At 38.1% G+C, this 20,000-nt stretch overlaps 1 protein-coding gene across 1 annotated transcript in view; it reads left to right on the forward strand.

The window, feature by feature from the left end:
* Window positions 1-20,000, forward strand: part of GTDC1 (glycosyltransferase like domain containing 1) — a 50,446-nt gene that overhangs the window by 6,098 nt on the left and 24,348 nt on the right. The window contains exon 2 of the mRNA XM_029283785.1: window positions 16,330-16,439. Coding sequence (XP_029139618.1) covers window positions 16,330-16,439 — 110 coding nt within the window. The remainder of the gene's footprint in view (window positions 1-16,329; window positions 16,440-20,000) is intronic.

The following is a 20,000-nucleotide window of genomic DNA, read 5'->3' on the forward strand; positions in this document are numbered from 1 at the left end:
ATTTTTTAAAAAAAAGAATTAAAAAAGATCCTTCAAGTTTACATTCAGTATTATAGGGTGATATTTTCTTTCTGAAAACAAAGTTTGGTATACAACATATCATACATTACAGCTGATCACATGGGTGGTAAAATGTCATAAAATAAATAATATACTGTATATAGTCATCGTGTGTGTTTGTGTGTGTATATATAACTTTCTTCTGTTTAAAAAATATTATTAAACAGAACAAGAACCCCAAATCTTTTTATGCAATTTTATAGATGGCATCTAAGAATGAGAGTTAATGAATTCTTCAAGATTACCAAAAATCTCATAAGTAACTTGAGGCAGACATTTTTCTTGTATTAGAATCTAAGTCTTTTACTCTTGGATGTCAGTAATACTTTACGCATATATGTTCACATAACTCAGGCAAAAAGCTGTACTTTTATTCCTAACAATTGTCAAGAAACAGAACTTGACAATATTACATTGAGATTCATATAGATATTGTGTGGGCAAGAAAGGGAGGCAGGTTAAATCACAGTAGAGAAATATGTGTATGATGACGAAATATATAGAACTTTGTCCTATTAGAGCAATATTCCAACATCATAAATTAACTGAAATCAGGATTATGGGCAAAGACTTAATATGTTTATAGAAAAGAGTCAAATGAAAGTACAGGCTTCCTAGGTAACGGGAGCAAAGAATAATAAACAATATCTTAACTTATCTGAAATAATGATTTTCCTTTTGTCAGACCATGTTAGAAAAATTTTAAGATGTCACAAGCAAGTTGAAGTGCACTGCATTATAGAGAAGTCATTTGTTGCTAGGATTAAGTTTGACACATATATCCAAATAGTTTTTAGACAATCCTGTTTGAGAAGATATACTACTAAACAATCATCTTCTTTCACCATCTTATTCAAATACCAAATTTTTGTATTTAATTTGCAAGGTGTGATTTGCCAAAATTAAAAAAAAAAGACTTCCATAATGGTAGATGAAAAGTCAGAATTAATCTATTCACTTTTGTAGTTATTACAATCTGGTCTGGTACACTGATAGGTAGCTATGTGGATAATTGGTAATAAAAACTTTATACTGATATAACAGTGTTAAGCACAAATTTCTTCTTTTAAATGGGAACTTTAAAAATAAAAGTGTGGAAGATGCTTAATTGTATCTTTGCCTGGTTTCCCCCCCCCCACCTCTAGATAATATTTTAAAAACAGGAATGTGTTTGTAGGAGACATTTTCTTTGAACAGTATGTTCAGAAGATTAAGAATTATTTTGCTTCCCTTTTAGTCTCTAGTCTGGCATATCCCATATTATTGGCAAGGAGGGAGCTGAGATCTCAACATTGCCAAAATGAAGACTAGTTGGGTCCTTGGTAATTACTATATGTTACTATTCCTAGTATTTCTCTATTTGATTTTATAATGGAAAGTCTTAATAAGAAAATGGAAACTATAGTTTGATAAATAGGGCTTTACAAATCTGGATGTTTTAACAGAAATGAGTTGGCAGGAATTACAGAAAAAAAAGAAAAACAAGAAATCCAAGAAGAAACCAGCATGATTGCAGAAAGATCTCTCTGATAAACTGAAAGACAAAAAGGACAAAAAATGGAAAGAGAGACACATAACTAAGGCAGAATATCAGCTGATAGCCCGAATCTTCAAAGATGAACTCAGGAAAGCAAAGGCTCAGAATGAACAAAGACTTGCAACAAAAGTCAAAAATAATTTTTAAAAAAGTTTCTTTCAACATATAAATAACAAGAAAAAAGTCAAGGAAACAGTAGGTCCACTTAAGAGGACCTTGACGAATATAAATCACTGGGACCTGATGGATTACATCCCAGAATTCTGAAGGAACTGGCAGATGTTATCTCAGAACCATTGTACCATATCTTTCAAAAATCCTGCAGCACTGGGAAATTTCTGATGTGGTTGGAAAGAGCTGATGTGGTTGCCATCTTCAAAAAAGGGGGGGAAAACCAGACTCAGGAAACTACAGCCCAATCAGCCTAACATCAATACCTGGGAAGATACTAGAAAAGATAATCAAAATACAAATCTGCAAACATCTAGAAACAAATAAAGTTATAACTAAAAGCCAGCATGGGTTTGTTAAAATAGATTGTGCCAAACCAATCTCTCATAAAGTGACTAAATTAATAGACCAGTGAAATGCTGTGGACATAATATACTTAGATTTCAGCAAGACATGCGACAAAGTACCCTATTTCTCCGAAAATAAGACCCAACTAGAAAATAAGCCCTAGCATGATTTTTTCAGGATGCTCGTAATATAAGCCCCACCCCCAAAAATAAGCCCCAGTTAAGATCGTCAGCCAGGCAGACGCATTTAGTACCGTATTTTCCCCAGAATAAGACCTAATGAGAAAATAAGCCCTAATGCATCTTTAGAAGCAAAAATTAATATAACATCCAGTCGTCAGGGAAACATGGTAGACCACAACCTACATCTTGGTAAGCTCGAAAAATGTGAGATAGACAACATCATCACCAGATTTGTAACTGGATGACAAACTGTACTCAATGTCCTTAATGGTACTTCATCTACATGGGGGGAAGTAAGCAGTGGGGAATCACAAGGTTCCGTCTTAGGCCCAGTACTCTTCAATATCTTCATAAATGACTTAGATGAGGGAATAGCCAATGGTGGCGAACCTATGGCACGGGTGCCAGAGGTGGCACTCAGAGCCCTCTCTGTGGGCACCCGCGCCGTTACCCCAGTCCTAGGTCTTCAGCTGAGTTTTATAAAACCTTTTTGCTTTAGGCCTCTGCCGCCATGTACAAAAAAAAGGTTCAATCAATCAGTCAATTTCAACTTCTCGCAGGGAAAAAAAAGATCTTGCAAAGTTGGAATTGATTAATCAAACTTTTAAGTCCCACCCAGTCTGCCATTACCGCAGCCATGCCCACCCAATGGGCCACACCCACCCAGCACCCGACGATGCATAAGTGGGTTTGGTGTTGCAGTTTGAGCAGTCGGTCTCTAAAAGGTTTGCCATCACTGGAATAGGCAAAACCTGGCTCAAAAACAGTAATTGTGAGAGGAGTCCTAGTGGACGATCACTTAAATATGAGCCAGCAGTGTGTGGCAGCAGCCAAAAAAGCTAATACGATCCTTAGTTGTATAAACAGAGAAATAGAATCAAAATCATGTGAAGTATTAGTACCACTTTATAAAGCCTGAGTAAGGCCTCGCCTGCAATACTGCATCCAGTTTTGGTCACCACATTACAAAAAAGATGGTGAGACTTTGGAAAAAGTGAAAAGAAGAACAACTAAGATGATTAAAGGCCTGGAGACTTAAACATATGAAGAACGGTTGCAGGATTTGGGTTCAGCTAGTCTAGAGAAAAGAAGGCTTAGGGGGGACATGATAGCAGTGTTCCAGTATTTGAGAGGTTGCCACAAAGAGGAGGGGGTCAACTTATCTTCCAAAGCACCAGAAGGCAGGACAAAAAACAATGAATGGAAACTAATCAAGGAGAGAAGCAACCTGGAATTAAGGAGAAACTTCTGAACAGTGAGGACAATTAACCAGTGGAACAGTTTGCCACCAGAAGTTGTGGCTGCTTCACCACTGGAAGTTTTTAAGAAGAGACTGGACAGTCACCTGTCTGAAGTAGTATAGGAGGTTGGACTAGAAGACCTCCAAGATCCCTTCCAGCTCTATTTTGATTCTGGAATGGCTGCTGCCTGGATCCAATATAGCTTTCCTTCATTATGTGAATTAAGGAAAATTTAGTGGATGATGGTGGAAGAGAAAGAAAGGAGATGGCTGGAAAGGGCTGGTCAGCACTGATACATTTATCATAGTGGCACAAAAACAGGCACTAACCACCAGATCCATAGAAGCAGAGGTCTACTACACTAAACAGGGTCCAAGGTGCAGACTTTGCACGGAGGCCTCAATGGCAGCCCAACACATACTGTCAGGGTGTAAGATGGAGACAGAAACAACAGACATTGAATTGCATAACCAAGTAATTGGTACTATGTACAGGAACATATGCATAGCATATGGATTAGACCCTTCCAAGTCCAGATGGAAGATTCCACAGAAGATCTGGAAAATAATAAGGCTAAGATCTTGTGGCACTTCCAGATCCAGATGGACAGGCAGATATTGGCCAATCAACCAGACACTATGGTAGTAGTAGACAAGACAATAGATGCAGTGGTGTCAAGTGACATCAAAATCAGGAAAGAGTATGAGAAAATGGAGAAGTACTAGGGGCTGAAGGAGGAACTAGAGAGGATGTGGAAAGTAAAGGCCAAAATAATCCCAGTGGTGGTAGGAATATTCGGGACTTTGATTCCTACACTGGGAAAAATGGCTCTGATAGATCCTGGGAAGAACATCAGAGCTCTCTGCTCAGAAGAGTGCAGTGCTAGGAACAGCTAAGTTACTGTGCAGAACCTCAAACTCTGAAGACTCTGGTAGAGGACCAAAGATTAAAGAAGACACATATCACCCATATGGACGAGTCTGTTATTTTATTTTAGTATACTTCTTTATAGTGAAAGCTAGAGGCCACATCAAAGTTTTCCATAGTAGTTTCCATTGGTACATTGTTTCTCTCGTTTCATCTCTGTTCATACCGCATTTACTACAAAGGAATGAATGTATATTCTCAGAATATAAAGAATGTATACACCTTCTATCATATCCCATTTGCATAAGGGAGGAGTGTCAAACTCAATTTCACTGAGGGCCGCATCAGCATTGCAGTTGCCCTTGGGGGGCCAGGTGGGTGTGGCCAGAGTGGGTGCAGCCTACTGGGTGGGCATGGATGGAGTGGGTGTGGCCTACTGGGTGGGCGTGGCCAGTTCTACATCATTCGCGTCAAGGGTGCCTGTGGGGGCCTGGGCAGGATTGGGACAGATCTGAGGGTCTCTGGCAGAAGAGGGTGGGACCGGGGCAAGTGCCAAGGCATGGTCCACCGGGGCAAGTGCCAAGATGGCCAGCATAAAATTGTACATTGGCTCCCAGCTGGCCTGGGCCAGGGCCAAGGTAGCGGGGGCCGTTCCCTCACTGTTTCCAGGATGGCTTCATGGGCCACATGAAACCACTTCGGGGGCCGCATCCGGCCCCTGGGCCTTGTGTTTGACATGTCTGGCATAAGGCATGGAGGGATTGTCTATTGCTGTTTTGAAAATACATCCATTTTTTAAAAAAAATCTAAAGCCATTGCAATTCTGGCTTTATTTATGTTTTCAAAGGAGAAGTACCAATAAATAAATACCAATTTCTTTTCTTCTGATTCATCCTAATTTTTCTTTCTGATCTTAATCACCTCTACCGCATAATGCCTTTTCCACAGCGCTTCAGGCAATCCTTCACCATTCTCCTCCTCAGACACAGGGTGGAAGTGGTTACTAATGTGATAAGAAGGGACATTATTGCCTCTAGTGAAAGTTTTAACTTTTAATTTCAACCACTTATGTCCTTTGGCAATTATCACCACTTGGCTTTTTCCTTTTCCAGTAATAAATACTTTTTTTTTTTTTGCTATTCTACCTTTCTGTAAAAGGGAATGAGGAATCTGAGTGCTATATTCACTCTTTTACCACCAAAGATATCATCTTTAGTTCAAATGTAGGAAAGAATAAATTACCTGATTTTGATGCCTCAAATTAAATTCCTTTGATCTCTCCTTCACTTAATGTGATACTCTACACTGGCCTTAAATCTTTGTAAAGGACGTGAGAAGTAGGCATTTCTTTCGTTGTCTATTGGCCTTAGTTTGCTCATAGTTGAGGAACTGTTCCTGCTGTTCCTTCACAGAAAGAAGATTTTATAATTCAAGTTGTATGTTATGAAAGGATGTTTTTTAAAGTACTGGATCAGTTTGGGAGATTGTGACAACCATGTTAGTGTAGGAAGACTTTAGGTGCAAAATCCCAAAGATGCTTTTTTTATGAGGCAACTGGATTGTCTTGTTTTTCTTTGAAGATGTTTTGCTTTTCATCCAAGAAGCTTTTTCAGCTCTAACTGGATGGTGGGGAATGAAAGGATTCATATTCCTTGCAGACAGCTGTTCATTTGCATTCTTTTAGTGAGTCATTAAAGCTAACTGGAGGCTTATCTGTGTCTTCAGGGTCACCTGAATAGTCAAATGGGTGTGGAGCCTCCTTGGAACTGTTGAAAGCACTGTGTTGTAGACTGGAGATAGATGATGTCGTATTTCCTTCCCCCCTCTGTTGAGAGAAGGCTGTTCAATTTTGACATAGATGGCCTCTTTGAGGACAGAGGACAGAGAGGACCTCTGGTTTGAAGGAGGGGTCAAAGAGGCCATTATATCAAAACTGAACAGCCCTCTCTCAAAAGAGGGAGGGGGGAATACGACATCATCTATTTCCAGTCTACAACACAGTCCTTTCGACAGTTCCAAGAAGGCTCCACACCTATTTGCACTACTCAGGTGACCCTGAAGACACAGGTGTCGAGCCTCGCGGGCCCGACATTCACGGGCAGACGGGGACCCGTCTGCTGAGCCACGACCTCCCTCCCACCTTCCATGCCACGCCAGCCTCCAGGTAGCTTTAACGACTCACTAAAAGAATGCAAATGCACCACTGTCTGCAAGGAATATAAATCCTTTCATTCCCCACTATCCAGTCAGAGCTGAGGAAGCTTCTTCTATGAGAAGTGAAACGTCTTCAAAGAAAAATAAGAAAGTCCAGTTGGAAAAGCATCTTTGGAATAACTATGACCTGGATGACTGAGAACCTCCATAGACATTTAGATGCAATAGTTGCCTTGCATAGGAAGATATTCTCTTCTAATCTTTCAGTTGTCAAGCACAAAAGACCAGACCCACATGGGAAGATCCCAATTAAACTGATTTATTGCTAATCATGCCTGTGCACACGAATCTTCTCAACTAACAGTTAGCACATGTTTGGATTTAGATAAGGATCAACAGAATTCAAGAGGGGTTGGACTTTGTTCACTTGTGGCCACATAGGGATTCTAGGCTGTTCCCTCTTTTAATTCCACCTCCAGGTTCTGCACTCCTTCTCCTACATCAGCTCTTATTAATATTACAGATTTTGACCTAGTTTAGAGTTGTTAAATTATCATTTTGCCGCAGTTGTATATGAACTTTCTTGGACTGCCAATGTTCTTCACTTTCAGATCAGGTGGCACAGCAGTTCCTCAGGCTTCTTTATATGGACTGGACTATAATTCCCATTATAAGTTGTGGAGGCTTCTGGACAACCTTTAGAATGGGTTGGAGAGGTTACTACTTTATGTTAGTAGGATAGTAAGTATGATTACTATTCAGTGTGCCTGGAACACCACATCTGAAGTGCTGCACCACTAATTTCCTAATCTGTTCTTATTTGAAGAAAGTGAGGATCTTAACACTGCATTCCTTCACTTCCCCTGACCACTGTAAAAAAAAATATTTCCCTCTTTTTGCAGTGACTTTTCTCATTAATGTAGATATATTCCTGGGATGAGAAATGATGTTTCTTCTAATTATGGTTACATATAGTTAATTTCCTTTTTAAAAGCTTGGTGTGAAAGACAGTTACTTTTATAAAGCTTAGGGAAAAAAAAGTGATATAGCTGATGTTCCTGTTGCCGTAGCAACAGATTTATTTATTAGGGTCTGAAATGACATGAGTTAATATACCACATACCTGCTGATCGGCAAACTCTCCTTATTTCAGCTTCACTTGACAATTAAGTCCTGGACAGCTACAGCCAGGGGTTAATGTTACTCATTAGGAGAACTAGGTCATTACTGGGAAATCAAGGCACTTACAGTAGCATGAATAAAATACAAAATTCAACACCTCCACGAGTGAAGGGTTTTTATGTTAATTAACCTTATTTTCCTTGCATGGAAAAAATATTTCATATGTGCATATGACGGAGGATCAATTAATTGAAAAGTAAGCATTTGCTGCTTCCCTCCCCCTCTTGGTTGTCTTCATTTCCTTTGGAAGAATTTCATTATTTTCAGGAAAATTCTTATGTCTATATGATGAGTAAAAGAGGATATTAAAATTAAGAAGGGAATCATCATAGAAATCAGCTTTATCACAAGGGAACGAGAAAATAAAAGCCATGGAAATGAAAATAAATAAGCTTTGCTAATACCTCACCTAAGGAACAGCATATAAGCTCAACAGAGCTTGGAGATGTTCAGAGGTATCATTCTGATTCTGTCTGTTAAGCAGTTATGTACTTATCTGACCTTCAGAAACTCTAAATTTGAATAGCTAAATATATGTTTGGGATGGTAACTATCTTGCTCTCAGAAAAGTTTTCAAAAAGTTTAGCAATATAATACGTTTTTATTGTGCATAGTTTTAGGAGATATTACATATACTGTATATGCCATATGTTTTATTCAGTTATCTGGCAAATGGCAAAATGAAACTCTGTTATATTTACTTTCCAGCATTTTTTGTTCTGATACAGAATAATTATATTCTTTAAATTTCAAAATGTTCTGCTCAAAGACTTCAGGTGTTTTCACATCATATTTTCTGAAGTCTAAATATATTATTATTATTATTATTATTATTATTATTATTATTATTATTATTATTATTATTATTATTATTATTATTATTATTATTATTATTATTATTATGTTTCTAGATTCCCTTTACTTAATTATACAGTATACATAATTATACAATATACATAATTCTCCCATCTCCTATTTTCCACACAACCACCCTGTGTGGACTGGCCCAAAATCATCCAGGCAGCTTTCACACCCAAGGGAGAAGTAGAGTTCATTATCTCCAGGTTTCTAGTCCCTACCCCTATTACTGTTTTTTTTTTTTTATTTCTGCATAAAATATTCAGAACTCTAGAAAAAACTTCTTTACTTCTGTAACAATTCAAAAAACAGATCCTGATTATTGTCTCTCTCTTCAGATATGGGTTGCTTCCTAAGGGTTTATATTGCAGGATCAATGATCAGTTTCTTCTTGAATATCATTATTCCTTCCTTCCTTCCTTCCTTCCTTCCTTCCTTCCTTCCTTCCTAACACATTTTTGCCTGAAAACTATGATATATTTCCTGAAAAGCAAGTATGATCTGTTTTGAATCTCATGAAATGCCTATTGTACTCTTTCTGATGTTCTTAGCAAAGTTGTTATAGATGTTCTCTGAAGTGTCTGTTTGTGTGTGTGTGTCCTTATGTGTACTTCATTTTTTTCCTCCTTATCTCCAACTCTCTCCCTCACTTTAATGTATAGCAGTACAGTAGCAATAGCACTTAGGCTTATATGGCATTCCCTAGTGCTTTACAGCATTTTTTGGGCAGTTTATAGAGTCAGCATATTGCCCCCAACAATCTGGGTCCTCATTATACTGACCTCAGAAGGATGGAAGGGTGAATCAACCTTGAGCTGATCAGGATTGGGCAAAGTTAGCCTGCAATGCACTGTGCCACCATGGTATGATTTGCTAATTAACCAATATTTTTTTCAAGTGTTGCAGCAGCTATGATTCCAAGAGTGGGGAGGGTACCACTGGTGAGGATCTTCCATGTGAATGTGGCTGTTACCAGAAATGTTATTCTGCAGTTGATTGGATATGAACATCTGTTCCGGAGACTAAAATTCAGGGACAAAGAACAGATTCTGCTGATGCACCACCAATTTAGCTGATCAACAACATCTTCTTCATGAGTTTGAGCTTGAGCACCTCAGTGGACTGCCTATGAAAATGTAGCACATTAAAACCATTACTAAAATCAAATCGTTAATTAGCAGAGACAGCCCATATGATAAGACTCATCAATCAGAATAAACAATTAATAAGAGTTCCTGTCTAATCTGAAAAAGTATTTCTTTATTATCCCGAGTAAGGTAAGGTCTAATATTTTAAAGCCTTATGTTAAGAGAAACCCCCAGACTTGAGATGGGGTACTCTTTCCTCAGGTTCCTCTTCCTTAATTTGTATATATTTAGTGTGATCACAATGGTGTATCTGGCTCTAGTTTCCATGTTATGATGCAAACTCTGCTGGCCTCAGGAATATTCATGGGGATTTTTTTTAACTGTTTAAAGCTTTTTCCTGAATGTCCCAAAGGTGCTTTTTCTAGAGGCAACTGGGGTTTCTTTGTTTTTCCTTGAAGACATTTTGCTTCTCAGAACTGAAGAAGCTTCTTGGATGAGATATGAAATGTCTTCAAGGAAAAACAAAGGAAGTCCAGTTGCCTCTTGAAAAAGCACCTTTGGGACAACCATGACCTTAACGACTGAGAATCTCCATAGACTTTTTCCTGAATGGAATATAAGAATTTGACCTTTTTTCTATCATTTCTAAATCTGTGTAAACTAATTATTTTCCAGTCACCCTTTCCCAACATCCATATCTCTGAACTGTCTCTATTTTGAGGAAGGCTAAAATAAACCTGCAGAGAGTTGAAAATAGTATAGCACTTTTTTTTGTTCTGATAAACAGAAAAGTGCATCCATGTAGAAAAGAAGGTTTAATCTAATAAAACCAGTGACTTTTATTATCTGTGGTTCTGTTACCTGTAGTCTCACATGGTTGGTGGATACTGACCTCATTTTCTGCAGTAAGGGTTATGTGTGTCTGCATTTTTTTTTGGGTGCACAGTTCTGTTTCAAGGAAAACATAGTAGTGTTTTGAAAGTATTTTATTCAAGGCACAAAATGGCAAGTAGGATTTTAAGTATGCATGAAGTATGTTTCTCCCCCCCCCCCCAAGATCTTGTTATCTGTGGTTTCATTAGTTGCAGTGGTTGGGCTGGAACAAAACCCTCACATATAACAAAGGCCACCTGTATTCATACTTAACTACATTTGAAAGTTAGTTGAAAACACACTGCACAGAATTGCAGTAAGCACGCTCGGTTACTGATTAAACCTTATGTTTTCTACTCTTGGACATCACCAATCCTGGTCCATAAATAGCAACCACTTTTTTGCATTGCTTTACAAATGTTACCTTTTACTGGTTTTATTATAATGTCTTTGACTGTTGTAAATCATCCAGAGTCTTTAAGAATTGGGCAGCAAGCAAACAAAATTTAATAAATTATTATGTGTGGGGCAATCTATGGTTAGACTCACAATCTAAGACCGGTGGAAACTTAATAATTCAAGCCCTAACCAAACACCTAAGAATTACAAAGGTAGTATCTAAGAATGTAGGCAGTTCCGAGCAGGGTGGGCTTGTTTGTAATATTAGGGTTACGAGGTCTGGTAAATTCAATATTTCCAATATCCTTTAGGTATTGCTCCAAGAGCCCCAATCATGACTGCTACATGAGCTGATATTGCTACGATATCAGATTTTTTTTCCCCATAAGCATTCAACATCAGATTATTCCAAAGGTATTTTTTTCCAAAAGGCAGTTGGATTTTCTTGGGGTGTTTTTTTTTTTTTTTGAAAATGTTTACTTCTCATCAAGAAACTTCTTCAGTTCTAACTTGATCTGCAAGTCCCAGTATTTCATAATTTTTTTTTGCAATTGTTTTTCCTCAATCCTAGCATCATCCAGAATAGCAACAACAATGAATTAGACTTTCTTCATTTTGGTAACTGTTGTATCAGGCATGATATGAGCAAGTTGCCTGTCTGTTTGGATCTTAAAGGCTCAGAAAATTTTAACCCGCTCATTTTCTAAAACCTTTTCAACTCGATGGTCCCAGTGGTTTTTACTGCATTCAGATCCAAACCTCTGATGAATTATTGAATAATTCTGGCAACTTAGTCAAGACGTTGCTTGAGGTCAGTTTGCAAACTTTTGCTGCAGCCACTGATGAAATCGTCAGTTGCTTCATTCTTTTCACCACAAGGCAGAATTTGCAATTGTTTATTAGATGCTGAATTTTTTCCTTCATGCAGTTAGTTAGCTTGTTCTTGAGCCAGTAAAGTAAAACCTTCATTGTCTTGCTTTAACACTCCTGACCTTAATGAACACGGTGTGGGTTTTTAATCTTATTTTCCATCTATATTATTCAAGTATTAATAGAATAGCAGAATTGGAATGTACATTGGAGGTCTTCTAATCAAACACCCTGCTCAAGCAGGAGACCCGATACCATTTCAGACAAATGGTTGTCCAATCTTTTCTTAAAAACCTCCAATGATAGAGCACCCACCGCCAAGCTGTTCCACTGATTAATTATACTCACTCTCAAGAAATTTCTCCTTATTTCTAGGTTGGTTATTTCCTTTATTGGTTTCCATCCATTGCTTCTTGTTCTATCTTCAGGTGCTTTGGAGAATAGGCTTCCTGATGTAGAGTTTGCAGGAGATTTTTTTGTTGTTTTTTTTTTGCACCCTATTAGAGAACAATCTGTTACTGCCTAGGATTGAACTCTCAAGCTCCCAAATGTGAGGTGAGCATCTTCACCTCTAGGCCACCGTGCCATGTCTCTGTTTCTCTCCCTCCCTCCCTCTCCCTTCCTCCCTCTCTCCCTCTCCCTCTCTCTTTCTGTGTCTCTCTCTCTCTCCCTCCTTCTCCCTCTCCCTCTCTCCCTCTCTCCTTTCCTCCCTCTCTCCCTCCCCCTCTCTTTTTCTGTCTCTCCCTCCCTCTCCCTCTCTCTCCCTCTCCCTCCCTCCCTCCCTCCCTCCCTCTCTCTCTCTCTCTCTCTCTCTCTCTCTCTCTCTCTCTCTCTCTGTAAAAACCTTGGAAGCAAAAGCTCTTTGACCATGCATTGGCTTGTTCTTCCAATTAACAAATTGGTTTTCATTTTTTTTTCTTTCCCATATTCAGCCTTTACCTTTGTGGTTTTCAAGTGTTTTCCTTGATTGACTTCCTTCATCAAAAGTGCTTGTCTTGTCTTCATGTAGTCATTCAGGCCATGCTTTTCTTCCTCTACAGTTTGTTTCATCTGTAGGAATTTTCTGTCTTGGCAAATTCAGCAAATCAATATCACTTCTTGGATGCAAACCATGATGCATTGTCATTAGTTTTCTTGTCTTCCAATTCAAGTTATCAAGTTCCATCTGAGTGCAATTAAATCTTCCTGCCACGTATTGAATAACAGGAACTGCCCAGGTATTAATGGCTTTAATATTGTTTTCACCATTTAGATTTTAGTTTTGATTTCAAAATTTATTAAATTTGATAAATTATTATTTTCTTGGAAGATTTCTTCCACGTGAGCATGAAAGTTGGTATAAAATGTTTAGTTCTTTCCAAACTTCATGTAAGTGCTCAAAAAATGAAATAATGTGATTTAAGAAAGAAATCACCAAGCACCTTTCTGTGCAGGATAAAAATCACTGGAATATAGTTCAGGTTCTGCTTCAATCACTTTGTCAGGTTCCGAAAGAAATAACTCTGCTAACATTGGATGTTATTGCTTGACACACTTAATGTTTTGTCCCCAAAGGCCACTGTGGTTGTAAAGTAGGATGTCAGGTGATAAAAACTTTAGCAATAAAAATTCTGGCACTCCCAGTTGCCTTCATTAACCAAATCCTTTCCCCCCCTCCCCCTGCAGTCATTAGGCGAGGACCCACTCTGATTGGTCCTTTCCAGCCCCGTGCCTTGGTAAGGTAAGAGACTATTTCAGGGGTCCTCAAACTACGGCCTGTGGGCCGGATGCATTTGCCGGGCAAATGGTGGTGTAGTGCAGGGCTTTTCAACCTGTGGTATGCTAGTACATGGCAGGTGGTACGTGTCCCTGCCTGGCCTAGATAAGTATAGCAGGGGGAGGGAATGAGCTAAAGCGGCACAGCGCAGGACTTGCCTTGAGATAATCATCTGGAGTTGCAGGGCTGCTGGGGCCAGACAAAGGCCCCAGGATCGGCACTTCCGGCACACCCAGAAGAGAAGAGAGGGGGATGGAGACAGGGGAGGCTATAAAAGCAGGCAGTTTTGGCGGGAGAGGGAGAGAGAAAAAAGATGCAGCCTTGGGAAGAGGAGTCAGATGGAGCTGCACCGAAGAGAAAAGGGAGGGGGGAGAGAGCAGAGGAGATAAAACAGGTCAGCCGGTACCCAATCTATAACTTCGTGGCAGCCATCCATGCTGGGCGTGCACACAAATTGCAGTGTAAAACAGGCAAGAAACGCATCTGGGGAGGAGTCACCCTCCACGAGGAACGAAGAAAGGCACCATCGGCTGGAGGTGACCAGCAATTGGCCCTCGCCCACTTCACACACCCGGCTCTGTGGGTTATGGGGGAGGGGACGCTGTGAGCGGAGTGAGAGTTGGCAGATGCCTTTCTTCATTTCTCGTGGAGGGTGACTCCTCCCCAGTTGCATTTCTTGCCTGTTTTTCTCCCTCCCTCATCACATATATCTTCCCGCCACTCTGCTCTTAAGGTTGTGCAGCTCTTGTCCAGGAATTTACAGTGGCCTTTCAAGTGATGGCCACTGGCAGCACGGGCACCGGCCATGCTGGCAACTCTTCCCCCTCCCCTTGTCCCTTCTTGGACACGGAGGGAGGGAGGAAGGAAGGAGATGGGAATGAGAAAGAGGGAGGGAGGGAGGAAAGAAGGAATGAGATGAGAAGGAGGGAGGCAGGTAAAGAAGGATAATAGGGAGGGAGGAAGGAAGGGAAGGAATGAGATGAGAATGAGAAAGAGGGAGGCAGGGAAGAAAGAAGAGGGGAGGGAGGGAGGAGATTGGAATGAGAGGAAGGGAGGGTCTGAGGGAAGTCCTGCCCTGTTGCTCTTTTACCATCCTCTTGCCCCCTCCTTCTGGCCTATCCTGGTGGTCTCCCATCCTATCACTAATAATGCTTTGGTTATAACCATTAATTTTTTTTCAAACTATAGTCCGGCCCCCAACAGTCTGAGGGACAATGAACTGGCCCCCTTTTTAAAAAGTTTGAGGACCCCTGGACTAATTATACATCTAATTTATATAGTTGCTCATTCCATCCTATTTTGGGCTTTAAATTATAGAATATACAGTACATGCTCAGTATATAGTGCAAATGTATTTGCTTCTATTCAGACCATCCACAAATTATATAAGTTGATAATAAGAACTGAAAAGCTCAGGTATCATCAGCCATTATTATTATGATATCATTATTATGATTATTATCCTTTATTATTATGATTTTTGCATGTACATCAGGAGCTTATGTACCGGAGACAAATTCCTTGTGTGTCTAGTCACACTTGACCAATAAAGCTATTCTATTCTATTCTATTCTATTCTATTCTATTCTATTCTATTCTATTCTATTCTTTCTATTCTATTCTCAGTCACTATTAATGTGGTGTTGGATTTTCTAAATGTTGTCTTGTTTTAATTACAAGCACATACTTGAAAGTGAGATTTGGCTGCTTTATTTTCTGATGCTTGGAAAAAAATGAGTTTCTCATTGTACATTCATAAGGCAGTATTAAAATGTCCATTTTCCGCTTCTCTCCATTCTGAGTCCCCTCTACAACTGAAATAAGAGAAAGCTCCTTTGTTAAATGTTTTAAGAAGATTAAGATTGACCTTTTAAATATTGCTTTTAGCTTAGCTTATTTATAACTCTTTAACACACTCTGGGCCTTCAGAGACTTGCATACATGTCAGTTGTGTATAAAATTATTTTGTATCATGATATATCTTAGGAGACATCATCCAGTGGAAAATGTGAATTGGGAAATTGTTCGTTTCTGATGACCACTAAAAGGCAGTAGTTTTATATATGCTTACTTACAGTTTATTTATGAAATGCAAGGGGCTTACTTGAAAATAGGCGTGGCTAAGGTAGGATTCTAAATGCCCAAATCCTGATTACATAATTTATTTTCTATATGCTTTTTTTGCTGGACAATGAACAACAGAAAAATGTCCATTTTGCTCTGGTTTAAAACGTGCCATTGCTCCTAAAAGCACTTTGACATTGAAAGATGGGCTGCTTGATTATCTGGCTTATAGACATGAATGATTCCAATCCATTTTGAATCTGGAATTATGGTTTTAATTTGGGACATAAGCATTTCCAGAGGAGACTCCAAAACTACTTATTTAGAGTGATTCTGAACCTGTTATGGAAACACATAAAAGGTTTAGTGAATTGCCTTCCACACCAAACCAAAAAGATGTCTGCCATCTGCTAAGAGTATTCTGTTCCATGGAGCTTCAGGCACAAGGTACCAACCCATAGCAGCTGCCCAGACCCTGTCCATTTTCAAGGTTGGCTCACTGCTATATGAAGGTCTGTAAGGTTTTTAACCAATTTTTATAATGCACTTATTTTATAATTGTCTTATTTATGTTATGGGCCATCTCAAGGTTTGTATGGAGACCATGTATGAATTATGGACATAAAAATAAAGTAAATAAACAATTCAAAACTCAAGGTGTGTTCTGTTTCATTTTAAGGGAACACGATAAAGATCCTGAAAGCTTCTTTAAAGTGCTGATGAAATTGAAAAAGATGGAACTGAATTTTCATGTCTCTGTCCTTGGAGAAGCCTTCAGTGATGTTCCAGGTATTGTTGGGCTTAGTTTGTGAGATATATATATATATTAACATAGGCATTTTTATATATTTTTTGCATTTACAAATATTACAATTCACTAATTAATTTTCTTTCAGTCAAAGTGAGCAATTGGGATAAGATATGAACAAAAAATAAAACATAATTATGAACTGTAGTTTTAACTGAAAACTTAAGACTACTATCTTGCAAATCTCAATTTGGAAAGAAGACCCACTGAGCTCAATACGATTTAACTTCTGACTATTTGTCCAACTGAGTATCTCGATCTTTTATTTTTAAAATGAGTTCCACACTTGTGATGGAATTTTATATGTTTAGATCAATACATAAACATTCAGAACAGGAAAAAGAGTATAAACCCTGTTTTAAGGTTGAACATGCTTCAATAAAAATAATATAAACAATTAAATTTTAGGGAAGAGAAATGTAAAAGGATGAATACACATAGGCAGATAGTAAGTCATGCAATAATTACAGAGAAAATGCAAATATGCATCACATGTCTTGTAAAGATTGCAGTATGTACCATTAAGAACAATATAACTCTTACTACAATTTCTTAGAAAACAGTAAACTGATAGGAAAAATTCCTGTACAATCAAATTGCAACAAGTAAACCTAGACAAAGTTTGATTTTAACTATTATTGTTTGACAGAATTCAGCTGCATCTAAACTTCCATCAGTCCAACTTGTGAAATGCAACTCCTTTTAGGTTTCTAGCCATATAGTAGAGTGATGTAAAAATGGAAGAAGGCTCATACTCTACTTTATCCACAATATAGATTAGTAAAGAATAGAGTCTTATAAATTCAAGTGAAATGTGAAAGTGGTCAAATGTAATTGTCCAACACACACACACACACAAATTAGACAAGTAGAAACAAGAATAATTAATCCAGGAGGAAACTATGAAAATAAAATAGTGAAGCCAGCATGCCACTAATAAAAAAAACCCAAAATAAATAAAATTAAGGGCCTTATGAAAAGAAGAAACAACTCAGTACTGCAAAAAGCTTGAACTTGAGCAGCCAGAAAACTAATGTGGGGCATCAAGATTGAAAGTATAAAATGGGATAGGTTGAAGGTAAAGGAGAAATCTTGACAATTAGTACCAAATGCTTTTAACGATTTATTTTAATTTGAAAAGCTTAAGATTGTTACTCAGGATTGAAACTTAAACAGAAATGCCTTGATCTATAATAAATCTTAATAGTTGACGGGTTTGAAAAGGATTTTTTCAGTTTGCTTTTTTTTTTTTTCTGTTGACCAATGCACAGCACTCAAGTCTAGGATAAAAAGATTTTGGCAAACACTGACAAGCAAATTCAGATATGCCAAAAAAAAAATATTTAAGAATGTGATTTTAATTAAATGATGCCTACCCATCCTGTTAGATTTGGCAGGAGTGGTGTGCTCTGGGTCCTGTCTACAAGAGAATGTCATCTGTCTGAACCCAGGAGCACAGCTCCTTCTACCATTGCACCTGCCCTCTGGAACATTATCCCTTCAAAAAGTAGATTTGCCCTAACTCTGCACTGTGAAAACAAGGCATTAAAAACCTGGCTTCGCCATTAATCCTGAGACTGTGATAGCATGAGTAAGCCTGTGACATAGCTTCTTTGAGTGGTGATGGGTCTTCTCAACAGTTATTTTTATGTTATTGCTCTTATTTATTTACCGGTAACTGTAATTATTTTTTTTATTTTATTTAGGATTTATTTTATTTATTTATTTTATTTTAGAGCCCTGGTGGCACAATGGTTAGAATGCAATATTGCAAAATAACTCTGCCCACAGCCGGGAGTTCGATCCTCAGTGACTCAAGGTTGACTCAGCCTTTCGTCCTTCCGAGATTGATAAAATGAGGATCCAGATTGTTGGGGGGCAATAGGCTGACTCTGTAAGTGGCTAGGTGAGAGTGCTGTAAAGCCCTATGCAGCGGTACATAATTGCTATTTTATTTTATTATTTTATTTTTGTAATTGTGAATGATCCAGTGTCATAAGATGGGTGGCCTCTACATTTACTAAATATAGAAATTTTGAGTTTGTTGCACAGAAAAATAAATTCCAAATCAAATAAGGCTTTTTGGAGGGAGGGGCAAGGGTTCTAATGGTTTCTGTGCTTATAATCCCAGTACTGGAGTTTTGTCTTTTTTTTTTTAATGTTAGCAGGTTTTGTTTTGTTTTTGTTAACCAAGTTTTTCTTTGTGGATCTATCACCCACAGATGGTCAAAATACTAAACACTCCGGAGAAAGATTTTGTTTGTATAAGCTGTCTTTTTCAGGGGAATAAAAACTAGATTCAAGTATTACTGAGATAAAGATAATAAAGTTTTGATTCAACAAGTCAAGGTCACTTCTCAGAAAGTCTGTTTCAACTTTTAGACCATGAGTAAGTGTCTGTTATGTTTACAATATCATAAAATTAGTTCAGTTTAACGTTCTAACCATTTGTTTATTGCACCAAGGGGCATATATTAATGTAGTGAAAATGCACATTTGTAGCTGGGAAGGTTCTCTATGTGCTTATGAGATCATATTTATATGAGTTTGATGGGAAAACTCCTACGACTTTCAGATAGCATAATCCTTCATTCCAGCCCTCTGCAATTGTAGACACCAGATTACAGTTAGGGTGAAAATGTTCTGATGATCATCTAATTGCCCATTGAAGTGGATAACAACAACTTGCATCTCTGCTTCCCTATCCAGAGAATATTTGCTTGCTTTTCCCTCTGCAGGATTTCGCATTGAGTCCTCCCTAGTGATGGTTTTTCTTTCTTCTTTTAAAGGAATTTTACAATAAGAAAAGCAAAGAAAAATTGGAACGTTCAAAAGTTGCCAGTATTACACCTTTTTTTTTCTTTGAATGGCATTTTCCCTATTTGTTTTATTTGATCTAAACCCTAGCTCTCTACTCTAGTGAATAGGCAGCTAATTAGAAGCTAAATCAGAGTATTAAAAGTGAAAGGCATAATTTCAATGTAAAGTTAAAATCAATTAACAGTTAAGAACCTGGTGAAAGAGATACTTTTTTTACAGTTTTTAACAGGGGCCAAACACAGTTCCCAAAGGACGACATTCTATAGCATTTAACAGGCAAGTCAATGAGGACTTCTATAAATCAGATGCAACAAAAACAGCTCATTAAAATAATGACTTTTAAAATACTTTTCATTATTGGGCATAGATAAAGTGTGATTGCCAATACTTTCTTTTTTAAGTTCAAAAACTGCTAGTACTATATGTTGATCTATTTGATGGGAAATATGAGGTAGATTTTCATAAACCTATAGTGGTAGAGAATGCAGGTCTGTACTCAGGAGTTCTCTGACTTGTGAGCCAGTGTCATTGTTTTGTTCCTTTAGAGAATTTCAAGCCTTGGAGAAATAATAGCTATCTTTATTGATTTTCTAGATGCCAACCTCACGTCCCCTCAGTTTAATAAGATAAATTGTGCAAAGGTGTTTGATAGTTGTACCGCAACTCCTTCAAACAAGTTTAGGCAGGGTATAACAACTCTCAATTGTATAAAAAAAATGATT

The sequence above is a fragment of the Protobothrops mucrosquamatus genome, unplaced genomic scaffold (genome assembly GCF_001527695.2).
Source record: "Protobothrops mucrosquamatus isolate PMUCROS unplaced genomic scaffold, P.Mucros_1.0 scaffold228, whole genome shotgun sequence".
NCBI lineage: Eukaryota > Metazoa > Chordata > Lepidosauria > Squamata > Viperidae > Protobothrops > Protobothrops mucrosquamatus.